At 40.8% G+C, this 14998-nt stretch overlaps 1 protein-coding gene across 2 annotated transcripts in view; it reads right to left on the bottom strand.

The window, feature by feature from the left end:
• Positions 1-2216: 2216 nt before the first annotated feature.
• Positions 2217-14998, bottom strand: part of MPPED2 (metallophosphoesterase domain containing 2) — a 129879-nt gene continuing 117097 nt past the window's right edge. For both annotated transcript variants that reach the window (XM_074998985.1, XM_074998986.1), the window contains exons 5-7: positions 11340-11455; positions 7778-7891; positions 2217-3532 (exon numbers count right to left, since the gene is read on the bottom strand). In XM_074998985.1, coding sequence (XP_074855086.1) covers positions 3414-3532; positions 7778-7891; positions 11340-11455 — 349 coding nt within the window. In that variant the 3' untranslated portion in view covers positions 2217-3413. The remainder of the gene's footprint in view (positions 3533-7777; positions 7892-11339; positions 11456-14998) is intronic.

Below are 14998 nucleotides of genomic sequence, written 5' to 3'. Positions count from 1 at the left end.
CGGCGCATGCGCGGTCCGGCAGAAACTGCTTGGAAGATCCAATCTGCGGTGCCGGGCAAGCCCGACACCTAATGTGGAGCACCCACGGGGACACTCGAAGAACAATTGTTACCAGAGACTTATTCTATGTGCAACTGTGGAGCCCTGTAAAAATGAGGCACCTTTGAAAAGTAGCACGTGTATCACAGATGTATACCCCAGGAAACCATAATTCATCAGATATGTTTTCCCAGATATACGCCACTTTACAAATATTCCCAAGAGCTAGCAAAAGAAAATTACCTGTCTAAACTGAAAAGTACAGAAAAAGTGCGTAAGCATGGGGCACATTAGCACAGAGAGAGAGAACAGCATCCTTCTGTTAACCAGGTGTTTGGATTTCACAGGGAAGAGAGAAACTAGACTGACTCCTGGAATCTCCTGAAGGAGGTGGAAAAGAACTAGGAAAGGGGTTCTAAAGAACAGGAGACAAGCTTAACAAAGCAGAAAATTGCTGCAAGGAAGAGAAATGAACAAACACCTGAGTGAATTTTATTTTCCGCAAAATAATCAGGTAAACATACAACCAAATTCCATTTACCTTAATAGACAGTGAAGTGTGCGGGGTCCTAAAGATCCATTAACTTACACAGGAGTTGAGAATTTGCAGTGTCTTACATGATTAAGTTCTCACACTTTCCAATGGAGAAAGAATCGGAAGACTGTAGGAATTCTGCTTGTCTCCTGAACAGTTGTGACATGCCTTAAGCTCCTGGTACTGGTTCTGTAAATACTTTGAGGTTTTGGCACTGGTATTTGGTCTCACCCACCCTAGTCAAGACTCAACTTCTGTGCTTCACCTTGGCACATTAGCAATGGCTCCTATTCAGCTGGATCAGTGCTTTAACCCAAAGCACAGCTCAAGTGCCTCTGAAGCTCAATCTGGTCTGTGCTCAGATTTGGAGAAGTGCACTCTTTGCTGGAGACCTCAACTGAACTGAAGTTGCAGATTGCCTAGGGCTCAGGCATAATGATGGAGAGGGAAGAAGGAACTGTAACCATTTTGCAGAAGCCATAACAGACTGGAGAACTGATGTAACCTTCAGCTAAGTTCAGAAATTGACATTACTACTCCATGAACTCTGTAAGCAGAATACTATCACCACAGCATCCCAGTTTATATTAAAAACAGATCATTTTAAAGATACTCCCTGCTTTTTTCAGCATTCAACAAATCAGATGTACCTACTAGACAGGGAAAGGTAGGGACAAGGAAGAAGCTAGAAGCTGGATATGGGAGAGTTTGAACTCATCAATGTTCTGTGTTGTTGTTTGAGACCGTTAGATGAGCACAGTGAAAAAATCAACAGCAGTTCGGGGAGATTTTAAAAAAGGAACAAAAGCAGTCTGGTACCCTTTATTTGGATGTTTCTACAAAAAAGTTTAGTGGTGAAACAGCCAATTATGAGGTTTCTGAAATCTTAGGTAGTTTTAAAAGAATCTCCTGAGGTGACTGGGTGCAGTACATGGCCCTCTCTCAACCTCTTGTTTCAGGTTGTAGCAGATTCACAGGGACAGCCACATAGCCATTGCCATTTACATTAATCTTCATAAGAACTAAAAGAAATTAAAAAAAAAAACCAACCTCTTGTTCTACATGTATATTGTGGTAGCTCTAGAGACCAAGTGGGGTTGGGCCCCTTGATGCTAGGCCTTGTATGTACAGTAAATTACAGCCATTGCCTTAAGGCGCTCACGCTCTTGTACAAGGGGAGCATTCTGCTGCAAATTCTGTGACCCCACACTTGCAGAATAGGTCAAAACAAAATAAATATGCACTGTATTTCATCGAGGACTATTCATTTTCTAACCTGTGGTGAAGAACATAAAACACCCAGAGCCATTATAGCACTTATGAATAACTGAGGAGGTACAAAGGTTATTACATAATCAATTTTTCCATACACTCTCTGAAATACTGTCCTCTGAGCCTTCAGCTGCACATAAACTCAGTGCACACTGAATTACACCTGAATACAAAAATCTCCCTCTAAAAGCTGTGAAAAGATGGATGGCAGAAGAACAGAAGGAAAAGTCCAGTGAGTGCTTTATCGACCCTGCTACCATCCATGAATGGTGAGCAATAAAAATTTATGGAAAATGAGAATTTACTTATTCTAAATCAATGCTCACGGGATTGCTAATTCAAAGACTTCTTAACACCAAGTATTTAAAAATCTTGCAATTTTATTTGCATATAAAGGCTGCTAGATATATAATATCACAATAAATTTAAAGAAACAGCTGTTTTCCTAAATTCCATTAACAAGGTAACATAAAACAGAACAAAGCTCAATAGCGTTTACAGTGGTAGAACAGAAATAACTATCTGCAACAATATTTTGTGCTAGCAAGATTGCATTTACACACAGTGCAAAATAAGGAAAAAAGGGAATAAAACAATTCAAGAATATTTAAATATAAAGGACAACTAAGCCTTATTTTAGGTAGGCTTGATTGTATCCATTTGATTCTATACATGCCTGAAACTGCACAAAAATTTAACTCAAGCTCTTGAAGGCCTTGAGCACTTGAAAAATGTCACATCCTTCATAATTTAGATGTGCTGTACAGCAAAATTTTGCAGTTGCTATACTTGCAATATTAAATTCCTAGTTATAATGCACAAAAAATACATATATATATAAATTCATATTTTAAATGAGTCCGCATTTACATGTTTTTACTGCATGAAACAACCTGCTCTTTGCAGTTTTCATCCCCATATTTTTAAAGCTAAAATAATTTAAAAAAACCCCAAACAATAAAAAGGTAGATAATCACATACAGGATGCAGCTATCAAACTTTAAAGTAGGCAAAAACAAACAACTGTGAAGTCTGTTCACCCCTTGCTGCTCATGACTGTATGGGAGGGAACTACAGTACATGAACACTCATCAAGGGGCAAACAAACCCCTCACTCATGTTTACATTACTAAATGTTTAATATAAGTGTGGGGGGGGAATAGGGCAAGGTGACATCTTAACTAGGAAAAAATTACATTACAAACTTTCAAACAATAACAATTGTGCAAATTTGGTGTTTTTAAATGCTGCCTTTTTAGCTTACAATATAATATTAAAAATAAGGTTTCTCACTTGTTAAAAGAAAGCTTGGCTGTCCTTCTGAGAATACGATAATTCTACACTGGCAAGTTTGGAAAAACAAAAAGTTCATTTTACAAATTCACAATGCTTTTTCAATTCAAAATTGATGCTGCATTTCCAAAAAGCACAACCTTTTTCTTTTCTGTATCAGCAATTTACAAAAAACCCCACGTAATTTTGGAAATACACATGTAAGAGAATGTAAGTTTTATAATTAGAAAATGGCAGTTTATAGACCTTCCCCACTTAACTGTGCAGTAGTGCTTCATGATCCTTGAGGGGTTGGAAGGTCAAATATAATTGGAGGATTGGTTGGTTGAAAGCTGACTGTACATGTTGAGGCGTTGATGTATGTTGTGTAACCATCTGTCATAATGCCATAACCTGTAGGGAGAATGTGTCACACACACTATAATATAATAAACAAACGATGATGATCTAATGCAGTGCCTATAGGTGGGTACATAAAAACCTATTATGAAAGTCTTTGTAATAAAATGTCATGAATCCTGTCAAAATGTTTTGTGCTTCTAAAAGCTACCACAAAGTTGCAATTTAAAAAAAAGTAACACACTATCTGGAATAAGAATAGGATGTTTTAAAATTTCAGCTTTCTTGACCAGAAAGGCCTTTCACTGTACTGCAACTGAACAAGACAAAAACACACCCTCCTTTTTCTTTCAGCTGATTTCCTGTAGTTTGGCATGCTTGTAATATCTGCCAGTTTGTGATGGACCAGTCAGGAGAGAGGCCACAAGCCATTTTGCTTTCAGGCCAGGAGCGAGTCATAATTTTTGGTTGAGGGGCCTCTCCAAGATTTTGGAAGTTGTCAAGGGCCACACTTCTTTAGGGAGGGGCTGTGGGGTCGGGATCTGCCTTCATCTGTCCATGAAGCTTGGAAACCAGCCAGTGGGAGCTGAGAAATTGTGAACTGCCCTGCTCTTAGCACCATCTCTTACCTCCCATTGGCCAGTTTCGTGCCACCTTCCCCCCCTTCAGCAAAATCGCACAGCTCCTATTGGCTGGCTGTTGAGAGCTGAGAAGTTTTGCGGGGGCAGGGGAAGCATAAAACCAGCCAACGGGAGCTAAGAGAGACACCGGAAGCTCTCCCCTCTTCCCCATGTAGGACTCGGCTGCAGGCTGGATTAAAAGGCGTGTTGGGCTGGGTTTGGCCCATAGACTTCATTTGCTCACCTCTGTTTTAGGTCCTCAGGTCCATAGATGACCTCTTGATGAGTTGGGTCAGCTCAGGGGATGAAGGGGTGTGAACACTGGTTTGCTAAGCCTGGTTTGCTTCCTGGCATGGGCAATAGATCTAACCACCAATGCCAATCCAGGGCACAGGAACTGAAAGGCCAGCTAGATTAGCAGGAGTGGCCTGAGGACTGGGCAAAGAAAAAGGGAAGAATGACACAGTAGATGCCACAAACCTTAATGCTGTGGCTGAACAACTGCTTAGAAAATTCTACTGTCTGAACATCACAACCACTAGTACAGATGGACTGAATGATAGTGCAGAAGTGCAATTGTGGACAGAACACTGGTGGCTGCTCTGCAGAGCATCTTCACGGAGGCCGTCGTCTTCTCTCTCAACCCAACACAAGAGAGGCCTATGAGAATGAAAGAATGGCTTTTAAATTGGCTGAAGTGGGGAGGTGGGAGAGCGCTCCCTGAAGCAGAGATGAGATAGATATAGGACTGCATGTAAGTGGAGAGGACAATCCAAGAGATTCTGAGCACCATGCAGGGAAGCCTCAGTGAAGAGGGAAAGGGTTTTTCTGCCTACCTATAAAATCAATAAGCCATTGCAGGATTCCCTTCCGTCCTTAACTTCAATGCAGAAGTGGGATAAAAATTTGGAGAGAGGATACTATTAGAGAGTCATGAATAAATATGGCGCATGCTGTTTTCCTAATGAAAACCAAAGAAGAGAGGATCACCCTAGCCTGGAGATCACAAGCTCTCCCTTTCTGTGAAGAAGGTGTCACTGACTTCCACCTTACTTCTCTATTGGACACAGCCTTTAGGAATACAAGGCTGGAGTCCCAGCCTTCCTCCATCCTCAACTCCATACAAAGTCGCTGGTCAGCTGAAATTCTTCTTGTGCAGGGTGTGAGGTGAAACCTATGTAAGACAGCTCTGTGCTACTTGTTTCTGGACCTGTTAGGTGCACAAGGGGAAAGTGCATACTATTTTCTTGCTCTCCCTATAATGATGGGCAGACAGACTAAACCATCCGGGCCAGTTACCTGCTTTCATCCTTCAGACTCTTGAGTCACATTTCTCCTTCTCTCTCAAAGGTGTGGATAGGGGGATGGAAATGAGTAATAGTCCCCAGAGATTACTGAGGGCTGAGCAGAAGATGGGGAAGCTGCAGAGGAACAGCCAGCTTAAGGAGCTTTTTGGGGGGAGAGCAGCGTGGCCGTGATAAGTTCTGCTGAAATAGATGTTTGCTCACAGGGAAGAGTCTTTGGTTCTCCCTCAAAAGTGTTTTGGGAGTGAAAATCTGAAGGAACTCCTTTGCTTACCTCCTCTCAGTTCTCCCAGCAGACCCGTTCAGATATGACTTCCACTGGGAGGATTGGGAGGACTGTAAAATCTTTGGTTGGCTGAACTTCTCCTTCAGTCCTTCAACAGGCCTGAGACAGATGGTAGCAATCTCAGCACTTTTTTGTGTCAAAGGCAAAAGCAAGTTTTACCTTTGCTCTCTGATATGGCACTGTGGCTAGCCCTGAACATGGTGCTCTAGCATGACACCTGCCACTTTTCTCATGTAGGGCAAGAAAAGACTCGGGAGACTGGAGGCAGACTAGGAAGGGCTTGTCACCAAATTTCTTGCTCCTGACTGGTCCTTCACAGGAGACAGAAACTTCTCCTCTCTCAGTACTAGCAGGTCAAATCTCATGAAGAATATTCTTCATTCTGCACTATGCCATAGTACCAACCACCGATGCATAAAAGTTAGCACAAAAATGTGTGCTACCAAAACAACTGGAAACTAATTATTTCACAACTGATGTGTGATCTGCCTGTGTCAGTTTAAGTAGGCAGGCTTGAGTTTGGTCATTTTGTAGTAGAAAAATACCATTTTTTGAAAATCATCAATTAACTCACTGCAAAATTCTGCCCCAAACACTTGTGCACAACTCCTACAAGCATCAATGAAAAAAATGCGTGTGTGTGATCTGAGAGTGGATTTTGGTCCTGAATTAATTGTGCCTTAACTCTAGGAACAATTCAGGGTAACACTTGCGTTGAATATAAAGGAGTACATCAGGAAAGTGAGTAAGTCAGCCAGCCAGGTTTTGGATCTTTCGTTCAGTGTCTCCGAACGCTCAAATAAGACTCCCTTTCATTCTTGTTGAGTGTGTTGCCATCTTACTTATAAGGTTTAAATGTAGGGTCTGTGCAAGATTTCACAGTGTGTTTTTCATAATGATCTTGTATGCTAAGAGGCCTTAGCTTTCCCTTACTTAACATTATTATTGAGGAAGTTTGTTTACTTTGTTTATCGTGCACCTACAAAAGGCTATAGGCAATTTGCATGTTCTAGTTGAAAACGTTCCTGTATTCAATTATCATTAATATCTGAGCATTAATATTTATAGAAAACGTCAAGTCCTTTCCTGGATTGCATTAGAGTGCTGCTATTCATGCTACTGTGGTTAAGGTCATGTCAGCATTTTCGTTATAAACTCCTTATTTACAGGACTTTATAACCCAGGCATAAAAATTCATTGTGTAAAGTTATGAGGACTTTGGAAAAAAGAATCAACAAGGGCAGGCGAGTAAGCTGTTTTTTCTTATGTAACATTCTCCAACTCTGCGAGCCTATGGAGAGCTTAATTAGAGTCAATAGGTGACACCTCCGGGGGGGACGGGGGGGAGGCAGACATAAAGCACTTAGTGTGCAATTTTTAGGCCTAGTGTCACACAGTCACTTTCTCCTCCCCTCCCCCCAGCAGGACTCCTAGAATTTGTCTCATTGGAATATGAAAGCCACAGAATGTATATTAAATATTTTAAAACCTCCAAAGTGTATTATTTAAATCTTTCATCCCCCTCCCATCTCCACAGAAGGAGCCTATTGTTCTGAAGTTTCACACTCTGCCTGCCTGTTGTGACATTAAAAATGGGGAAATATATTTCTGAAAGATTTTCTAAGGCTCACAACTTGAAAGATTACCCCCTCAGAAAATGTATGGCCAAATGAACTCAAAAGTGGATTTTGAAGTAATTGTGGTAGTTTCCCTTCTTCCCCTCCTGATTTATGGGACAATCTGCCCTCCCTTCTACTTTCCCCCCCATGTACTGAGTGAGAGAACCTGATTCAGCAAACTTTCTCCAGACACCATTGTCTCCTTTCTAGCTCCTTTGCTGGCTGCTGTATAAGGTACAGGTGGGGATATCACGTAGGTGGTCAAGATTGTAAAATTGAAGTATCTCAAGTTTGATTACTATGCCTCTCTTCCAACACTGAGAAATTGTTTTCCGAAGGGCTGAGCACTCAATAGATGTCACTGAATTTGCCCAGTATGTTCTACAGTGTGATAATGGAAAGTCCACCTCTGGTACTTTACTAACTAGTTTCTCCTACGAGGTTTCTCAGACTTTAATCAGGGAGCTTACCTTCATGAATTCCACCAAAAACATGGAGTTTGGGCCTTACTCGCCTTTGCACAGTGTTCAACAGTTCCACACAGCCAACTCTCTGCAGCTCCTTTGGAACCCAGTCTCGAAAACCTGAGGGCAAAATGCAATCAATACTCTTAATTTTCTCTCTTCAGGTAAGGTTTCACTAAGAGTTTCAGGAAGCCATAATTCACAGAAGGTTTATTACGTTATCTGTAACCCTAACCTCTCCATTAAAGCACACAATGGCTTTTAAGAAACTTCTCACTCTCACTTTGTCTTCCTTAGGTGCCTAAGATGTTCTTCCTCTTTCTTTCCCCTCTGCCCTCCCTCCCTGTCTAATTAGCATTTTCTGTATGTGATCTGATTTATTAAACTACAGGTTTAGACTATTCTTCAGGAATTGAAGCTCTGTGACATACATTCCCAGCATTGCTGCAATTTTCCCTCTCCTTGATGCTCCCCCACATTTCCTCCTCTCTGCTGCTGTCTGCTGTTGCAGCAGTCAAATTCCTACATTAGACATGTTGAAAGGATGGCCAGGGGCAGGCCATTCTCACACCTTGGTTACACTGAAATTTCAAATACATCAGTTTCCACATATTCTACAGGCCCAGAGTCTGTACTGGGTCACTTCAGAGCCAGGGTCACTGGAAACAGGCTGCACAGAGCAGCTGTGAAACGGCAACAAACTAGGTAGAGCTAACTGACTCCTTGCAAAGTAAAACCTGCTTATTTCTATAGCTAATATAGAAAATCCAGACAATTTGACATCAATTATTATAAAAGTGAGCTCTCTGGACTATAACAGCCTAGATTAGCATTCAAAGGGGGTGAGAAGGATTGAAGAGGCAAAAGATAAATCACAGCTTAAAGAAGGAGCAAAACTCTCCTATGTTATTACTCTACTGACTTCAAAGTAGTCATACCAGGAATAAATCTGGCCCAAGCTGGTTAAATTTGATGGGACGCACTGTACTATAAGTATACTTCAAAACCAGTTAATAGTCAAGGTACGTAACCTCCTAATTCTACCTACATTAATATGTAGCTATTTTAAAAGGTATATTTTAAGGAATGTTGAGGCCCACTATCTTTATTTGCATCTCTAACACTTTCATCTCTACCCACAATTAAAATGTGTGTGAACGGTATCCCCAAAGTAGAGGCCATACATCTGCTTTGATTGACTGACTGACTGATTTTTGAAGACTGGGATGACATTTCAAAAGGGATGTTTAAAAAAAATTCAACTGATGTTGCTGAGACTCAAATATGCTGTAAGAAACCAATTTACAACAGGAACACTGGCAGAAGCCATTGAAGTCTAACAACCAGGAAAAACTATAAATCTGCTTGTGCATTTTTGTTTCTTGGGAAGAAGTAAATAGATGAAATTTAATAAATCAGTCACTTGCTGCAAGCAGAAGGGTGCCTTTCAGAGTATAATGCACTTCATGAAGAAGGAGAGCTAGACCACAGCTCTGTTGAAGACCCAGGTTGGTTCTGGAGAATTTGAAGGTGACCTGCACATTTTTACAATACTCCATTGAGAGCATTATATGTTGAATGTCCTTAATAACCAGGCTACCAATAAGCACCAAGCACATCATTAGTATCCCTTTTTCGTCTGTTCTTCTTTGGACTCACAATGTTAGCTCTTCTAGGATTGCTGACTCCTAACTTAGGCCTAGCTGTGTCATTCAGGGTTATGAGAGATGTAGTTAAAGGATATAAGCCCCACTATAGATGGAAAAAGTCTTCTTCGGCCTATCCACAACCTCCTGGAGAGGGTGGATTAACTACAGCGATGGGAAACCCATTTACGTCATGGTCGCAAGGGGCTACAATCAATTGCTGCAGCTGTGCCATTGTAACGTAGACTATACATTAAGTTCCTCACATTCTATTCACCATGAAACTCTTCTGGACCATTCAGCTGACCTCTGGCACATAAATGACAGTTTTGAAGCATATCATGCACATATGTAACAGTTGACTCAGATGCTGGTGCAAACCTGCAAAGCTGAGTGGATGTTCTCTAATTTACATGCGATGAGGATCTGGATAAAAACTTGTCAAAACCATATCTACTTATTACTTCATGCATCTTATCATCTTCTCCCTGATGGAAGTTTTGTCATGTGGACAGATCCTCAACTGGTGTAAGTTACCATAGCTCTGCTGACTTCAGTGGACCTACGACAATGGACGCTAGCTGAGGAAGTAACCCTAAATTACACCAGTGTCTTTTAGAGCAGGGACCAGTAATATGCAACTCTGGGGAACACAGCATGACAGGATTGTGGTAGCATTTTCTGAACTAGTTAGCGTTGGCTAGGGGTGGGCAATAAGCAGCCTGAGGATCAGAGGTGGCTCACCACTGTTAACCCCTTGTAGGCTACCGTATGCTTTATTTACCATTGTGTCTGCAGGTATGGCTGCTAGTGGCTCCCATTAGCCATGGATTGTTGTTCCTGGCCACTGGGGGCTGCAGGAAGTGTGGCCCAACCTGCTCCACTTTCCACAGCTTCTATTGACTAGGCCTGGTGGTCCACAGTGATCTGCAGCCAATGGGAGCTGTGAGCAGCCATACCTTCAGGCACACAGGTAAATAAAGTGTCCAGAAACCTGCCAGGGACTAACCCTGGTGAACCACCTCTGGCCCACAGGCTGTATATTGCCTACCCCTGATGTTGGCCTAACTTTTCTCCCATTGTAATCAATGGAACTTCTGCCCTCTGACTTCCGTGAAATCACAATTTGGCCAAAACTGTACCTGAAAAAAATCCCACCTTCCATTTAAAATCATGTATGTGCTGAATACTTTTCTTACCTGCTTTCTGAGGCAATCAGGACACAACATGACAGATGCCTCTTATCAAAGTATAACTCTCTGGATCAATAGGTGTACTCATGTGAGTAAGACACGTGGGATTTGTCTCAAGATGCCATTCACGAAAGCTCAGATTCTCCATTCAGATACCCACTCATCTCCCATTGAAATAAATGGATATAATTTCAATGACTAGGTGGTGACCGAATTTTGGTCCTTAATTTTTAATATTTCAGAGCATTTGTAAAATGCTGGTATTTGGTAAATCTGTTTACCAAAGCAAATATTTTAAGAGTAAAGAAAACTAATTCAATAGCCACTATATAAAACTGACCAAATAAAAATCTGACCTTAACATTATGCTCTAATGGTGGTTTTGAGAGAGGACTGAGCAAATGTTTTTAGACAGTCCCAGAGAATCCTAGACCCTTGTGATTGGAGGCATTGTTTGTCAGACAAATACTAGGTTTTAAAATAAAGGATCCAATTCAAATGGCTGTGGAGCTAGACGTGCCTTCCATTTTCTTTGGCTTCAAAACATCAGAAAAAAATATACTTAGAAGCACAACATAATTGCTAAATTGAATTATCCTACCTGGCTTATTTTTTTTCTAATTCATAATTTTGTGCTAAGAGTACAATTGTATCCCTTAATGCTTTGTTTTGTTTGCACTAAAAGTGCATTCTATATACAAAACCACATAAAGCTGTTCCTTTACTTACCAAGAGGAGGTCCATGTGTCATTAGTATATCAATGCCCTCAGGGATAAGGTTCCACTTGTCCAGCAAAGACTGACCTCTGGGTAGGTTAAAGCCCCATCCATTAAACCATGGTGTCCTTTGGGGAAGAATAAGACAAACTGTGTCACTCTGATACAGCAATCTTTTCTCTCTTTGGAATTTCAAAGTCGCAAATTTTCTGTAGTGTTTTAGTAATTTTTCTTGTCTTTTAAGACTCATGGACAAAAGAGCATTCATATTTGGAAGGGACTGTTTCCAAACAAATGCTTAAAAAAATAAAAAAAAAGGCAACCCTATCCGTAAAGTTTGGATCCAGATCAGGATCCCATCTTCCCTGAAGTTTCAAGGTTATTTGATTCTGTGGCTTGGGTTTACTCATCACGAAGAAAGAAGACAGTTGTGTTCAGATCTAGATCTCTGGGTGATGTCTGTTCCAGAATTTGGTCTTAGGACCTTTCTTTACTTTAAAGTAAGCACCTAGGCAAAACCAAAATATGGTTTGGGGTCAGGAAAGGGAGAACCATGTACTCTGTGTGGGGTCATGGAACACAGAGAAGTTGAAAGCTTCATGGCAAGGGTCAGAGGTTCTATATAATTCATCACTGCTGTACCTTGGTAAATTTCTCACAGAATAATCACACCTTAAGATGATCATCACTGTATCTTACTCATGTTTATTATCTCTAACATTAAAGCCCTGTGAAATGACACAATACAACCATAAAAGGTAAACTTAAAAAGGATTTACGCTCTTTAAAATAGCGTACTACATATTTCATTGGGTGGGGGTGGTAAATGAGGCCCTTGAGTTTTCCCCATCAGAGTAGTTGAAAGAGTCTGCTGTAGAAGCCATCTGATTGAGACACGACTTCTATTTATTGGAATGAAAGGAGCTATAATATTTGACAAATAGTTTTTTCCTGGAAAGTTTTGCTATAAAATAGGAAAGCAAAATTGAATCGTTCTGATGCAGAAATATAAAACCTGTTATTAGATGTGAAATGGACACTGTCAAGACAAAAATTGTATCCTTACCTCTATTACTAACAACATTTTAGGTTATTACACGAGTACAAATGGCAAAATCCTCACTTGCTTTTCACCAATTATATAATTTTGCATTTCATGTGGCTTGGGCACTTAAACGAGTTAGTATTATATTCTGTGATATAGGAGATGCTCTCAGACTAAAATCTGGAATCCAAACTGGCAACAAAGCAGGTTTAGACAATGGGTCCTCTCTAGATCAGTATTTCTTAAACTATATTCCAGCTTGCAGCTGTGCCACAAGCCTTTGGAGAAGTACACTGATGGTATAAATTTTCTGTTATTAAAACCAGATAGAATGTTACTTCTTCATTGCTATGATATCTGATGAAATTACTTCATTTTGTTTTTGATGCACATGTTTCTCGTTTTGGGGGGGGGTTGTTTTTTGTTTTTGTTTTGTTTTGAGGGTGGGAGGTGTCGGGGGTCTGATAATTTTTTAAAGAAAATTTTCAAAGGTGTTCCACATACAAAATATTACTGTTTGGTGTTCCGTGGTCTCAAAAAGTTTAAGGAACACTGCTCTAGATGTTAAGGCCTATTTAAAATAGATATCTGTTCTCACTAAAAATGTTAAATAAAAAAATATTTAAAAAATTTCATTTACAGTGAAGTCAGAAAGAGTTACAGGTCTCCACTGTGTCAATCACATCCTTATCCATCCCCCAGCATTTCATATTGTGTATGTACCTATAATCAGGACCTACTTTAAACTGAATTTCCCTTTGAGATTATAAATTTTTCCTTTTCATAATTTGCATGCTTTGTATCAGAAGTTGATCTGAGTAGAACAGTACTGAAGCAGGGATTTGCATTCTGAAAACTGTTCCATCTACTGTATGTGAAATGGAAGGTTCCTTTGTCATAAAAAGATGATTGCCGTGTAAGACTTGGGGGAAACTTTGCAGATATCAGATTCACTGAACGGAACAATTTATAGTGTCACAGTAGACAGACCATCCTTCATCGTACAAGTAGTCCAACTGAGCTAATAGTAATACAAATATAAATATGAAAAGAAAACTCTCTCCTGTGAAGACTTAATCCTGCACTTGTTTGACGTTGGTGACAAAATTCCCATTAATGGCAGCAGGGTTCAATAGGTGAAGGCTGAATTTGAACTGTATTCCTGAACTCTTCCATGTCAGAGCTTTGTTTCTGTTATTCTTTTCCACTGTAATTAAACTCAATTTCTTGCTCACAGCTGTCTGAAACAGCTAAATGAGCTTATAGTAGTACTAGGCATTCTTCGATCCTGAGAGCTCATGGGTTTGCGCCCCAGTTAGACTGATTCGAGCAGCATCTTCTGTGGCTGTGCAATCCAATCTGGGAGTGGCAGTCCTTTCCACACGGTGAGCAGCAGTAGGCAGATGGCACTCTGGTATCATGGGCACAGATCTTCCTGAGGGCTCTCCTGTCTTCCGCTTCCTCCACCAAGGTAGTTTCATACATAATAAGAGCTTCCTTCACACCCTGTTTCCAGGCATGCCTGTCTTTGGCGAGCGAATGCCAGGTGTTCACACTGATAGAGAGAGCGCTGAGGTCACGCTTGCACGTGTCCTTGTAGTGCAATTTAGGTCGCCCTTTTGGCCTCTTTCCAGACACCAGTTCGCCAAAGAGCAGGTCCTTCGGTATTCGGCCATCCGACATGCATGAGACATGGCCCAGCCAGCGCATACGCCTCTGTTTGAGAAGGGTGAACATGGAGGCAGTGCCTGCCCTCTCAAGCACTGCGCTACTGGGGACCTTGTCCTGCCATGAGATACTGAGTAAGCGCTTAAGGCAGCGCATGTGGAATGTGTTCAGCCGCTGCTCTTGTTTTGAGCACAAAATCCATGAGCCTACAACTTATTCTTTATTGTAATACTCTAGTTGAAAACTTAGCCACATTTTATGTTAACTTTCAAATGGAACTCTCAGAAATGTAATCATCTGCATATGCAAGAAATTAATTAGTAAACCACAGTCAAACACAACTATGACAGACCACTCACATAACAGGGGTGGGGAACTGAACTTGTTACGATCAATTAATGATTCTTTTCCCAGTTCCCATGATTCTCAGACAAATAGTATTGTAATAATACTCCCCCTCCCCCCTTAATCCTGCAACAGCTCTTATCTGACTGGAGCCCTTCAGAGAATTATACATGTCATAAGCCTAGACTGTGTGCAGTAATTTTCGTTCTTTAAGCAGTGAGGGGAGAGAAGGAAGGGAATCAAGAGTACCAATGTAGTCTGCATTCACCAAAGACTTAATAATTAGCTATGACTAACAGATACCACATGGGAACTAACTTGTAAGACAACTCCCCAGCAGTGTCGTGTTTGCCTAGGATAAAGTGTAAAACATTCTCTTTAACACACTAAACATTTTCATAAGCAATTAATGAATATTGTATATGAGGGTGACAGAAAGAACCCCTGGGATGACAGATTTAAACTGTGGATTCCTGGTAGAGCTATTTCAGCTCGAGTCTACTGAAGCTTGTGCATATTCAATGAGAATATTGTGCCTTCACTAAGTAGCATTCTTCATTTGCCCTTTATACTGCCTCAAATTTCTAGAGAGGACAAAAGCTTGTTAGAAACA

This window comes from Carettochelys insculpta, chromosome 6, assembly GCF_033958435.1.
Source record: "Carettochelys insculpta isolate YL-2023 chromosome 6, ASM3395843v1, whole genome shotgun sequence".
Classification (NCBI taxonomy): Eukaryota; Metazoa; Chordata; order Testudines; family Carettochelyidae; genus Carettochelys; species Carettochelys insculpta.
The sequence above is the reverse complement of the archived record's forward strand: the minus strand, read 5'-3'. Positions and strand labels throughout refer to the sequence as shown.